Source organism: Mustela nigripes, chromosome 16 (assembly GCF_022355385.1).
Source record: "Mustela nigripes isolate SB6536 chromosome 16, MUSNIG.SB6536, whole genome shotgun sequence".
NCBI classification, from domain to species: domain Eukaryota; kingdom Metazoa; phylum Chordata; class Mammalia; order Carnivora; family Mustelidae; genus Mustela; species Mustela nigripes.
In genome coordinates, this window is record NC_081572.1 from 24,213,259 (window position 1) to 24,226,919 (window position 13,661).

At 50.2% G+C, this 13,661-nt stretch overlaps 1 protein-coding gene and 1 long non-coding RNA gene across 4 annotated transcripts in view; one reads left to right on the forward strand and one right to left on the reverse strand.

The window, feature by feature from the left end:
- Positions 1–1,708: 1,708 nt before the first annotated feature.
- LOC132003432 (uncharacterized) lies at positions 1,709–11,540 on the reverse strand. The gene is made up of 3 exons (XR_009400194.1): positions 11,459–11,540; positions 2,082–2,244; positions 1,709–1,808 (listed from the first exon to the last, which is right to left on the reverse strand). It is a non-coding gene; the product is annotated as an uncharacterized LOC132003432 (long non-coding RNA).
- The window catches only part of B4GALNT2 (beta-1,4-N-acetyl-galactosaminyltransferase 2), a 45,885-nt gene continuing 42,961 nt past the window's right edge, over positions 10,738–13,661 (forward strand). For 2 of the 3 annotated variants that reach the window (XM_059378895.1, XM_059378896.1), the window contains exons 1-2: positions 11,566–11,649; positions 11,753–11,831. In XM_059378895.1, coding sequence (XP_059234878.1) covers positions 11,818–11,831 — 14 coding nt within the window. In that variant the 5' untranslated portion in view covers positions 11,566–11,649; positions 11,753–11,817. Of the gene's footprint in view, positions 11,650–11,752; positions 11,832–11,938; positions 12,397–13,661 lie in introns of those variants that run through there. The other variant, XM_059378898.1, reaches the window with a different exon arrangement.

A 13,661-nucleotide genomic window follows, 5' to 3' on the forward strand; every position in this document is an offset into this window, starting at 1 on the left:
CCCTAGACCAGAATTCTGTGATATTATTTGGTCACCTCCCCTGAGGTCCAAACCCATAGATTCTCAGATTCCAAATTCTGATGTGGAAATGTCAGATCCTCATAAAATTTCCAGAGCTGACATGGCTTATTCCTAGAACCTTCCATTTTTCTTCCATTGCTAAGATATCAGAAGAGGAGAAATGCAAGAAGAGTCTGAAGACGGTGATTGGTGAATAGCTTTGATCTCTACACTGACCAATTTTGAGGCTTATGACTGTTTTGTGGGGAGACACAGTGGATCAGTGTACCATTGCTACAAAAAGTGCTGTGTAACAAACAGCCCCACAATCAGTGGCATAAAACAGTAAGCACTGGGGCACCTGGGAGGCTCGGTTGGCTAAGGACCTACCTTCGGCTCAGGTCATGATCTCAGGGTCCTGGGATCGAGTCCTGCATCAGGCTCACAGGGAGTCTGCTTTTCCCTCTTCCTCTACCCCTGCCCCATGCTCTCTATCTCTCTCTCAAATAAATAAATACATCTTTGGTTTTTTTTTTTTTTTTAAGATTTTATTTATTTATTTGGCAGACAGAGATCACAAGTAGGCAGAGAGGCAGGCAGAGAGAGTGGGGGAAGCAGGCTCTCTGGGAGCCTGGTGTGGGGTTTGATCCCAGGACCCTGGGATTATGACCTGAGCTGAAGGCAGAGTCTTAATCCACTGAGCCACCCAAGCATCCCTAAATAAATACATCTTAAAAAACAAAACAAAACAAAACAAAAAACCAGTAAGCATTGTAAGGACCTGGTTGGCCAGAGGGGGTCATTTTGTGTTTATGTAGTGAACTTAGATTGACCCTGCCCCTCCCAGAGGAACTTACTTGCAAAGCCTAGATACAAGGGCGGGTCAGGCCAGGTGAAGACATCCAATCAGTGGGGCACGCATATATCTACTAGGGTAAATTGAAATTCAATTGGCCACCTGTGTGTTAAATAGCAGTTTTTTCTGTGTGTGGCAGACCTAGCATGACTGTGCAGTTTTCTCTGTGTATTGCAATCTCATTGGCCACCTGTGTATAGCCCGGCTAAACTACCTCTATAAAAGTCTGTGAGGCTGGGAGGGGTCACCTCTTTGCAAGAGAGGGCCCTGACCGGTCAGTTGATTCTCGATGCTTGGTGTGAAATAAAGCTTTGCTTGACCTCTTTGTATCAGCCTCGCTCCTTTGATTATGGACCCTAATATGCATTAATGATCACTCCCATGTTCACAGGTCAGTGGGGCACCTGGAACAGCTCTTCTCACATGTCTCTCGTATTTCTGGAACCAGAACATCTTTTTCTCTTGACAGTGGTAGCAGTCCAGGAATATGAGTAGACCCACGCAATGCGTCAGAAGTCCTGGGCTCATTCTGGCATGCCCTCCCTTCTGCTCCTACTCCCCTGGGCCAATCCCAACACCAGCAGAGTAGGGAAGGATACTCCACGTCCAGCAGGAGGACCCACAGGGTCCCGTCATGGAGGGCACCCATCCACGGAGCGGTGAATCACTGAGAACTATCATGCCATGGACTCTATGTGGTCTGTCCCTCCGCAGCTGGACCTAAGGAGGTCCATATGACCCCACTCTCTAGATTTAGGACACTGCCGAGAACACACAAAAGTTGAAGACTGAAAGTGTACATTTGATTTAGTAATGCAAAGGTCATGGGGATCTTAGCAGACGCCATTCTTCTGACACTCTGGAGGGGCGTCCTTGACAGAGACATTGAGGCAGGTGTGGCTGGGGGAGGGATGAGGCCAATGAGGTCAGACAACTCTTCAGAGAAATCTGGCTGCAGAGGGAGGAAGGAGAATAGTGGCTGAAGAAAAAACTGGGGAGAAATTTTCTTTTCTTCATGAGGCGTGAACGTGTTTACAAATTGCCTGAAGGGGTCCAGGAGAGAAGGAGAAACTACCAGAAGCCCGGGGAAGGGAGTCTGGCTCACAGGTGTCGCAGATGATCCAAGCTCATGCTGTTTTCCTCTTCCTCTGTCCTCTCTACTGTGGAAAGACGTGGGCAGCAGCTCCTCTCATGGGGAGAGTGGGGCAGACCCTCTTCCTCTTACCTGTCTCACGGCTCCCGGAGCACACATACTCCAAGTTCCTTCCAGCGCCAGCTCCAGGGCAAGCTATAGAAGTGTGTGGTGCAGAGAGAGAAGGACCTGATGTTTCAAATCCCCTTCCTAAGAGTGGATGTTCCAAGCTGGGACTCTATGTCCGTCAGGACTCCTGGAAAAACAGAACCAGAAAACCATAGGACATGGTTTATCTCTCTGTAAGAGAGAAGACTCACAACCAGGGGTTGTCTCCTGTCATAATTGATGCTGTGAAGCCTCAGGATGGGCAGTCGGCAAGCTGGAGACCGAGGAGAACTCACAGGGGAGCTCCAGTCCAAGTCTGAAGGCCTGAGACCCAGGAGAACCGGTGGTGGGAGCTCCGGTCTGAGTCTGAGGGTGGGAGAGGACTGATGTCCCAGCCTGAAGCCAGTCAGAGGGGACATTCTCTCTCACTCAGCCTTTTCGTTCTCTTCAGGCCTTCAGCAGACTGAGGCCCGCCCACCTCTGCTTCCCTCAGTCCACAGATTCAACTGGGAATCTCATACAGAAACAGCCCACCAGACACAAGTATCCGAACACCCAGGGGCCCCTGTGGAGCTGACACAGAAAAGTCAGTCAGCGCAGATTCCAAACAATCCGGGCATTCAGAGCCAAGGTTAGAACTGGCGGTGCTTGCTTTCAAGGGGAAATGGTGTTGCGGGAATTCTGGATTCGGTCTCCCTACACATGTCTTTCTTTGTTTCTGGGGAAGACCTCATTCCTTGTTTACTCAAGAAATGAGTATCAGTGGGAAGTCTAGAATGATGTTCTGGCGATCAGGGCCACTGAGCTCCTATGCTTTGCAGCTCAGCAAGCTCAGCGCAAGGGTGTGTTTTTTCTGTGTCGTGTAAGGGCACACACAGCCCAGGGAGGCGTATTCAGGTGCAATTATGCCTGGAGAGAGAGCGAGAAAGTGCACAGAAGACGGCATGGAAAGATGTTCTGATGATATTTCAGAAGGGTGTGAAGGAGTGGATGAAATGGCATTAAAGAGACTTTAGAAGCTTACAGATGTTAGCGAATAAGTATGGATTAGTGGATAGCATTTACTCATGTGTCAAGCATAGAAGGTGCTTTACTTGTACGAACTTTTTATATTCTTTTTTTTTTTAAGATTTTATTTATTACTTATTTGACAGACAGAGATTACAAGTAGACAGAGAGGCAGGCAGAGAGAGGAAGGGAAGCAGGCTCCCTGCTGAGCAGAGAGCCCTATGCAGGGCTCGATCCCAGGACCCTGAGATCATGACCTGAGCTGAAGGCAGAGGCTTTAACCCACTGAGCCACCCAGGTGCCCCAACTTTTCATATTCTTTTTTTTTTTTTTTTTTTAAAGATTTTATTTATTTATTTGACAGAGAGAAATCACAAGTAGACGGAGAGGCAGGCAGAGAGAGAGAGGAAAGGAAGCAGGCTCCCTGCTGAGCAGAGAGCCCGATGCGGGACTCGATCCCAGGATCCCGAGATCATGACCTGAGCCGAAGGCAGCGGCTTAACCCACTGAGCCACCCAGGCGCCCAACCAACTTTTCATATTCTTAACAGCTTTGTGAATGAGGTCCCATTACCATGATCACTTGATCACATGATCACCCAGTATCCGATCACAGATCATGTGATCACAGATCACGGATAAAACCCCTGAAGCACGGAGAAGTTAAAGGACTTGCCCAAGGTCGCACAGCTACAAGGTACACCCGGAATTTGGCTCCAGAATCTATGCTTTTATCCCCTTGACTACCTTAATTGACTGCTCCTTAATAAAGTGAAAGAAATGCAAATTCCTCCCAAAAAGGGAGGAAATTAGATGAAATCTTTGAGGATGAAAGGCACAACACAGGGAATACCATTGCCTTGCATGGTGACAGGTTACACTCGTGCCCTCGTGGTGAGCAGCGCATGAGGTAGAGACTTGTGGAGTCACTCAGGAATAATTTGTGTTTTAGTAAGTAATGGGGTTTTTGATTATTGATGACTTGTTTAGTTATATATTTATTTACTTATTTATAGAGCACAAGCAGGAGGAGGGGAAAAGGAAAAGCAGGCTCTCTGCTGAGCAGGGAGCCCGACCCAAGGCTGGAGGAACTGGGGATCATGATCTGAGCTCAAGGCAGAGGCTTAACTGACCAAGCTACCCAGGTGCTCCTAAGAATTGTGAGATTTATTTAAGAGAAATGTATGACCCTGGATTAAGTTTATAAAGTGATGGGATTTTTTTTTATTCTTATTTTAAAAAAATATTTTATTTATTTATTTGACAGACAGAGATCACAAGTAGGCAGAGAGGCAGGCAGAGAGAAGAAGGGAAGCAGGCTCCCCACTGAACAGAGAGCCCAATGCGGGGCTCGATCCCAGGACCCTGACATCATGACCTGAGCCGAAGGCAAAAGCTTTAACCCACTGAGCCACCCAGGCACCCTGATGGGACGTTTTAAAAAAGAACTTAAGATTTACTACATTTTATCCTGTTTAATTGATTAGGGTTTCCTGGGTAGATCAGCACTTAGAGACATTTTGCTTGTCTGATCAGAAGTGCTTGAAAGAGAGAAAAAAGTGAATAGAAATATGTTCCCCTTAAGAACGCAAGTACAGGGTGCCTGGGTGGTTCAGTGGGTTAAGCCGCTGCCTTCGGCTCAGGTCATGATCTCAGGGTCCTGGGATCGAGTCGGGGAGCCTGCTTCCCTTCCTCTCTCTGCCTGCCTCTCTGCCCACTTGTGATCTCTCTCTGTCAAATAAATAAATAAAATCTTAAAAAAAAAAAAAAAGAACGCAAGTACAGGGGCGCCTGGGGGGGCTCAGATGGTTGAGCCTTTGCTTTTGGCTTGGGTTATGGTCCCAGTGTCCTGGGATTGAGTCCTGCATCCGGCTCCCTGCTTGGTGGGGAGCCTGCTTCTCCCTCTCCCTCTGCAGCTCCCCCTGTTTATTCTCTCTCTCTATCAAATAAATAAGTAGAATCTTTGAAGAAAAAAAAAACACAAGTATAGGCGGTCCGATGGTTTGACTTACAATTTTTTTGACTTTATGGTGATACGAAGGCAATATGCATTCAGTAGAAACTGTGCTCCAAATTTTGAATTTTGGTCTTTGCCCCGGGCCAGCAATACATAACCCAATGTTCTCTCATGATGCTGGGTGGAGGTAGCTCCCCGTCCACTATCTGATTGTCAGGGCAAACAACTGAGAACCTGTAATCATTCTCTGCCTATATGGCTGTTGTGGGTTGCATTTTCAGTACAGTATTTCATAAATTACAGGAGACATTCAACACTTTGTTATAAAAGAGGGTTTGTGTTAGATGATTTTGCCCAGCTGCAGGCTGACGGAAGTGCTCTGAGCACATGTCACCTAGGCTGAGCTATGATGTTCAGTAGGTGAGATATATTACATGCATTTTTTTAAAGATTTTATTTATTTATTTGACATACAGAGATCACAAGCAGGCAGAGAGGCAGGCAGAGAGGGAGGAAGGGAAGCAGGCACCCCGCCGTGCAGAGAGCCTGATGCGGGGCTCGATGCTAGGACCCTGGGATCATGACCTGAACCAAAGGCAGAAGCTTTAACCCACGGAGCCACCCAGGCACCCCTATTACATGCATTTTTGACTTAGGATATTGTCAGTTTATGATGGGCTTACTGGATGGAACCCCACTGAATGCTGAGGAAATTCTGTAGAAATGTTTTAGGGAATTTAATTAAATAAGATTGTTGTGGAAAAGAAGACTATCTAACCATCCAGAGAGCTGGGCTTCCTTCCTATGGTGGGAGGTCCCCCGATAGCTTGTTGCTAGGAACTGACTGCCCAGCCAGGGTCCAAATTCCCCAGGCTCCTCTGATCAGTGGAAGGGAGTAGAAGTTATGTGTCCCTTTCGGAACAAAGAGGACATTTATCTGGCTTATCTTTTCCATGAGTTTCTTGGGATAGAGTCAATAGTGCCATAAAACAAGCCTTTAGTCTCAGGCTCTTTGGTTGAAAGTCCAACTGTGGTAAAGCAGATCTAGGCTGGGCTCAGCTAGGGAACTCTGCTTTCGGCTACTGGTCGTGGGTTCCAGGTGGCTCTGCTTCCTGGCTTTTCTTCTGGAGCTACAGCTGAAGGGACAATATCTGTCTGGGACAGTCTCTTCTAATGGCAGATTGCCGGAACTCAGGAGATAAAGCAGATTCACACAAACATAGTGCAGCCTTTGCTAACATCCATTTGGCCAAAACAGGTGTTATGGCCAAGCCTCAGGTGGTAGCTGGGGCCCACCAGGAGGCAGGGCAAGGGTGTGATGTGTAACTCTTACAGGGGAACAAAGCCTCAGAAGTGATCAGTCAGCAAATAATAAGATCTGTTCATTGAAAACAGAGCTTGCACTTGAGACTTCACTAAATTCAATATTAATTTAAACCCTAGCAATCGCAAAGAGACTTCTCAAAGCACAAAAGCTTCCCTTCAAATAATAATTGCTAACACTTACTGTGGAAATATCACTTCCTGGACACTGAAGTACTTTACATGTATCAACTCACTTAATTCTTTTTTTTTTTAAAAAAAAAGGATTTATTTATTTATTTTAGAGAAAAAGAGAGGGGGTGAACAGGCTGGGGGGTGGTGGAGATGTTGGAGGAGGTGGACAGATGCAGAAAGAGAGAAAGAAGAGAGAAACAGACTCCCTCTTGAGCACCAAGCTCAACCCGGGGATCAATTCCACAACCCTGAAATCATGACCTGAGCCAAAATCAAGAGTCAGATGCTCAACCAACTAAGCCACCCAGATGCCCCATCGACTCACTTGATTCTTAAAGCAACTTCTCAAGATAGGTACTATTATCTACATTTTTACAGCTGAAAGTACTGAGGCACAGAGATGTTCAGTAACTTGTCCAAGGTCACAGAACAGGTAGGGGGCAGGAGCAGAGCTAGGCTCTAGAGTTCATATTTTTAAATTTTTTAAAAATTATTTTTTCTGGAGTTTGTCTTCTAACCAGTATGCCATACTGCCTCTTGAAGGCATCCAGACCATTCAGAAGACATCTGAGAAGCAAGCAATCTGCAGCCTCTCAAGTCTGTGTTCCCTTTTGCCCTGGTCCGCATAAGTCAAGGTCAAGGTCAAGCTGAAGCCAATAGGGCAGCATCCTGTCCTGGCTTCACTGTTCCAGATGTGGCTCTACTTCTTCCTGACTTTCTTTCTGTCTCTCACAGGACACCAGGCAGCAGGGCAGGTGGGGGGCTTCCTGACCGACAGAGGAGGTACCAGTCCCTCTGGGTCCCCCAGCAGGGCTCTGAGATTCACCTTCTTCATGTGAGAGTGAGACAGACCAACACCCAAAGCCTACTGTTGTCCTGAGCATCGCAGGATCTGGTAAGATCCCTTCCTTCCTTTCTCCGGCAGACAGTTTTTGAGTATTAACTACGAACCAGCTCTTGTGCAAGGGGATACAACGGTGAGCAAAACAGAAGGGGTGCTGTTTTTCAGGGAACGTGGGAACCAGGCAGCAGACACACATACACGCGTGCACGTACTCACATGTGACTACACAGGCATAAGAAAATCCTGGGTGCTGCAGAAACACCAAAAGAGGAACCTGACCTGGTCTGGAACAGGCCTCTCTGAGGAAGTGACATTTAACCAGAGGCTGAAAGTAAAAGCCAGGCAACAGAAGCATAGGGGGTGTGGCGGAGTCTCTGGGGGAGAGGGAAAGGCATGTGAGCCCTGGAACAGCCTTCACAGCTCCTTGAGATCCTAGCTCAGTCTGTTGAGGACCTTCCCCCTTGGAGGGTCTAAGTTCGTGCCCTCATAACTTAATTCTTAGTCTCAAGCAAATGATACCACTTCCTTTTCCTGTGGGATCATGACAAGTACGTGTTGGAGAAGGTAGGTGACCAAGAGGATGTGACCTTTGGTTGACCTTCAGGCTGAACCTGAGCAATTAGGAGTTCCTTCTCCCCTCTCCTGGCCCTGGAATATATGCTCTGTGCACTGCCCCCACAGCGAGGGCTGTTCCAAAGACCACCTGAACAGTGCAGGCGACCAAACACAGTTTAAGGCCCCTGTGGTATAAACTGTTTTTTAAAGATTTTATTTATTTATTTGACAGACAGCTTGAGAGGAACACAAGCAGGGGGAAGGGCACAGCGAGAAGCAGGCTTCCTGCTGAGCAGGGAGCCCAGTGGGATGCAGGGGCTCGATCCTAAGACCCTGAGATCATGACCTGAGCCACCCAGGCCAGGCACGCACCCTGCCCCCACCCCGCGCATATAAACTTTACCAGCCTGGGGAGGAGATGCACAGAGCTTCTTGCCTGCAGTGGACTGTGTTCTGCAAGTTCCCTCTTTTTAAAATCTTTTTTTTCTTTTTTTTTTTTAAGATTTTATTTATTTGTCAGAGAGAGAGAGGGAGCGAGAGCGAGCACAGGCAGACAGAATGGCAGGCAGAGGCAGAGGGAGAAGCAGGCTCCTTGTTCGGAGCCCGATGTGGGACTCGATCCCAGGACGCTGGGATCATGACCTGAGCCGAAGGCAGCTGCTTAACAACTGAGCCACCCAGGCGTCCCAAGTTCCCTCTTTTTAGAACTGCCACCCACCCATCTGGAATGGTCCTCTTTTTCTTCCATCTCTCCTTGTCTCCCATGTTTGGGGGACATGAAGTTTGGGAATGAAGATCAGAGTGTTTCATCCCTACCCCTTCTGTCCCCTGAACACCTGAACTTCTTTTTTCTTCCAACACCCATTTATTGAGCATGAGCAAGGAAGGGCTGGATTTGGGGAGGGGGGCGAGGAGTGTCTTCGGGTAAGAAAGTCCTGGGCTCCAGGACTTATTCTGAGCCACCTTGCCCCGTGTGGAGCTCTGGGAGTTCCAAAATGAATAGGACCCAGTCACCTTTCCCTGGAGCTAAGAAGTGGCTATCAATCACCAGCACTTTGAGACGGTGTCAGAAATCATCTGACTTCCTTCCTTGCTAAGCTCCCCTCCTCTTGGCCAAGAGCACTGTTTTAATTGGACCAGGATGCAGAGCTGGCTGAATCAGTCTTTCACAGAACACCTTTGAGAAGGCTTGCATAGGACACCAGGATCTGCCGGATGCAGGTGAGGTCCTTGCCGGCCACTCCAAGCTTCTTCCCGAAGGGACAAGCAGAAAAGAGCCTGATTATCAAAGATAAAGAGTTTGGCCATTGGCCAAGTGACACCAGTGGCAGAGAGGTTTGTCCTGGGACCTGGGAGTGGCTGGAATGACCAAGCACAGAGGTGACTTAATTACTTAACAACCTACCAGTTTGTTCAAGTGGTAGCCTGCTCCGGGCCCACAGCTAGGGAGACGTGGAGGTCACATCCTGGTGGTAAATAGTAACTGGCCACAGTGACGAAGCCTGAGGTCACCCGCAGGGAGAGGCTATCCCCGGATCAACCCCAGGCAGCATCTGGAGTAAGATGCACACCAGCCCGACCACCTACCCATCCGTGCTCCAAGTGGTGGTCAGGGGCCATCTCTCCTCTTCCCCTCAGGGCAGCAACGAACACCAACCAGGGACCACAGCCTGCCTCTGCCACATAAAGCTTGGTGTTAGAGCTCCTGGCTGGTTGGGCTGAAACCCAGCAAACATGACCTCACTTAGCTAACTTGCCAGGCAGAAGTTATAGTTGAATGAACCCAGACCCCACTTCTGAGTCCTGAGAAAAGTCCTCCTGTTTAGGGGTGCCTGGGTGGCTCAGTCTATTAAGCGTCTGCCTTCAGCTCAGGACCTGGGCCTTGATCCCAGGACCAGCAGGATCCAGGGAGCCTGCTGCTCCCTCTCCCTCTGGCTGCTGCTCCCCCTACTTGTGCTCTCTCTCTCTGTGTCAAATAAATAAATAAAATCTTTAAAAAAAAGTCCTCCTGTTTAGGCGAAGCTGGTGAGGCAGGGGGGTACAGCAAAGCCAACCCGGATCCCCCTTTAGAGACCCAGCTCCTGGGAGCAGGTCCTAGCTCCATCATGGGCCACAAAACTTTGAACAAATCATGAAATCTTTCTTGGGCTGGGTTTCACATCCGAAAGGCAGCGCATGGCATTATCACAAGAGTTGAATTAAGGAGGATAATGTATGTGACAGTCTTTTATAAGCAATGAGGTCTCTGTACTACCCGCACAGGGTTAAGTAGAATTGCTTTCCTGATTAGTCTTGTCCAGGAAAGCAGAACATCTCTTCCCCAGCTGTTTCTAGAAAGCAGTCATCTGTATTGCTACCTCAGTACTCCCCTCAGGCAAGGTTGTCTTTTCTGCTGGCTGCAGAGAAGCTGGGAACTGAACTTGTGACTCACCTGTACCGAGATTGTAACTCCCTTTGGCATTTCTTTCTACGCTTTCTGGACTTACCTGGTTTGACTGATGGGAGTACCATTTTTTTTTTTTTTTTTTTTAATTTGCACGGCGTTGTATTGTATACATCTGTCTTAAATCCCTTTTGGGACACAACAGGGTGTAATGAAGTACATCCTATATCCAAATAGAAACACCAGTCCTTTGGCAAGACTTTGCCTGCTATTGTTTTGTTTACTTAAAAAAAGGTAGGTTTTGCAATGCGGTCTAGGTCATGGTAAAAACACAATACAAGCCCACTGGTCCTGCCATATCTTCATCTGAAATGCACCGGGCACTGGTGGCCACACAGGTGTGTTAGGGGGATTCAACCCACTCCAGCTTCCCACCCCCGCGTCTCGTGCCTGAACAGTCCCTGTGGGGGTGGGGAAGGGATGGAGGCGGGGCAGAGGCAAAACCCGGCGAACGGATATGTGAGCTGTCCGCGGGGCCCCGCGACTCGGGGTTCGCCTGCACCCAGCTTCCACCGAAGGAAGAGGGAGGGGCTGCGGTGGTCGGGAGGCTGGACTAGGGGACCGCACGGATTGTGTCGCTATGTGAGGGGGAGACAGAAGTCCCTTTACCAGCCTAGGAGGAGAAGAGGTCCCAGATACAGGCTGGAAGATGGCCGGAGAAGGGCGGGGTGGGGAGCGGCGCTGCAGCCTGGAGCGGGAGCGCTCGGCCTCGGGACGTGCAACAAGGACCCGCCCCGACAGCCCCGGGAGGAGGGAGGAGCGAGCGACGCTGTGACCGCGCTCCTGTCCCGCCTCCTCCAGCCCCTGCCTATTCGGGGTTCGGGGTACGCGCTCCATCTGCGCGGTCCCCGGCAGAGAGGGCCCCTCTGTCCACTTGGTCCCCCGACGCGGCGGAGACTGGCCGGCTCGGGACAGAAAATGCTCCACTCGCCGGGGAGGTGGGGGCGCTGCTCAGTCGCCCGGATGCGGTTCCCACCCCAGCCCCTCCACCTCCTGGCTGGTCACCCCACTTTGCGTCAGTTTCCCCGTCCTAAAAGTGGGGTTAATGACTGTACTCACTCTCCTCTTAGGGCCGTTGTGACAAGTAAGTGGCACAACGCAAAAAAAGCGTGTAGCGCCGAGAAAGTCCCTAACAAGTATCACCAGCGGGGGCTGTGGGCCTTCTCTCCACCTTCTCCAGATCCCCAGGGCGTGGGCCCGTGTAGGATTCGGGGATCCCCAAACGACGACACCGACGCTCTGGCGGACGGGTATACGGCTGGGCGCCCGGCGGGAGCGGGGGGGTTGGCGGGGGTTGGCGGTGACGTGGGAGGGGACCGACCGGGACTCTCCTCGTTTCCTCCACCTGCCCAGTTCCCAGGAATTTGCCTGGGGCAGTCGGCGGGGTGGCCGGGCCAGCGCCAGGCGGCGGTTTCGGGATGACCTGGTGCAGGTGAGTGTCCGGGGCGCAGAGAAAAGTGGGCGGTGGGCCCTGGGCGATAAGCGCGCCGCGGGGACACCGCGGTCTCTGGACTGAGCCGGACCTGTCCTCCCACGTAGCGCGGCGGGAAGGGGACAGGACGCCGTTTCGAGCCCCTGCTCTTTCTCGATCGCCGCATCCCAGGGCACCCTGATTTTACAGTCGGAAAATTGGACATGGAGGTTGCCTCTGGTCCCGGGGAAGGTGTCGCTCGGGTGTCCCAAACGTGGGAATCGGGCGGTGCCTGGGTGGCTCAGTGGGTTAAGCCTCTGCCTTCGGCCCAGGTCATGATCCCAGGGTCCTGGAATCGAGCCCCACGTCGGGCTCTCTCCTTGGCGGGGAGCCTGCTTCTCCCTCTCTCTCTACCTGCCTCTCTGCCTACTTGTGACCTCTCTGTCTCTCTCTGTCAAATAAACAAATAAAAAATCTTAAACAAACAAACAAACAAACAAACGTAGGAATCGGTCGGCTTGGGACGCGGGCGCTCCACCAGGGGACCACGGGCTCCCGGCGGACGGGAAGCTGAGGTCGCTCAGAAAACAGCCGGAGCAGTCTGGGAGTTTAGAAAGTCGGATTTCAGACGCCCGGGGCGCGCAGCCTCGAGGCAGAGTGGGCGTCTGTCTGTTCCAGAACCCGGGAGCAAAGGAGCCGGAGGACTCGAGGAACAGTCACGGGGGCGGAGGGGGTGGTGGTGTGGCGGGCAAGGAGACGTGGAAGTCTGCTTTAATTTTTACAGCCTACAAAAAAGGATCAAAATACATTCTGTGCCTTTTTACGCCCAAAGTTTATTTTCTTTGTATTTTTCAATATTAGAGCCATTATTAAACACTGACAAGGAAATCCTCTTGCGAATCTTGCAAAAGAGTGTTCGTGCGATGGATGATGAATGCTTTATAAGCATTCGCACGAAGCCGGGGTTCTACGGAGGATGTGGCGAGGGGAAGGGAGGCAGCCCCGCGTGCAGAAGTGTTCCGGCTTCCATTCCATGTTTCCTCTCCCTCCCCAGCATCCCCCACCCCTCGTTTCTTAATGTGTGACTGAGCAGTCCCGGTATCAGGCTGGGTGCCAACGAATTTAAAACTGGCAAGGCCTTGGCAGGTTTGACTTTTCCTTCACACATGGACAGCTGGAAGGCCCAAGAGGTCTTGGTTTTAACTGACATTGTTTGCTGTGGTTATAGCCCTGATCTTAAGGCAGCTGGCCTGCCCGGCCATGGGGGGAGCTAATCTTTCTTTCAACGAATTTTTTTTAACTTTCGCTTGCCTCTTTATGACCCCCCCCCCTTTTTTTTTTTAAGATTTTATTTTGACAGAGAGAGATCACAAGTAGGCAGAGAGGCAGGCAGAGAGCAAGGGGGAAACAGGTGATCCTGGCTCTATCTCCTGACCCTGAGATCATGAGCTGAGCCTGAGATCATGACCTGAGCCTAAGGCAGAGGCATAACCACTGAGCCAGCCAGGCTCTCCTTTATGATTCTTCTAAAAAGTACTCTCTACACCCAACCTGAGGCTCAAACTCAGGACCCAGAGAGCAAGAGTCCCAGTGCTCCACTTACGGAGCCAGCTAGATGCCTCTAGTTTGTCTGTCTGTTTCTTTCTTTCTTTCTCTGCCTTGTTCCTTCCTTCCTTCCTTCTCTCTCTCTCTTTTTTTCTTCCTTTCTTTTTAAAATAAGAAAATGTGAGATTTGGGGGCACCAGGGTAGCTCAGTGGGTTAGGCACCCCAGACTTAATCTCAGCTCAGGTGGTGATCTCAGAGTGAGTTGAGCCCTATTGGGCGTGGAGCCTACTTAAAAAAAAAAAAAA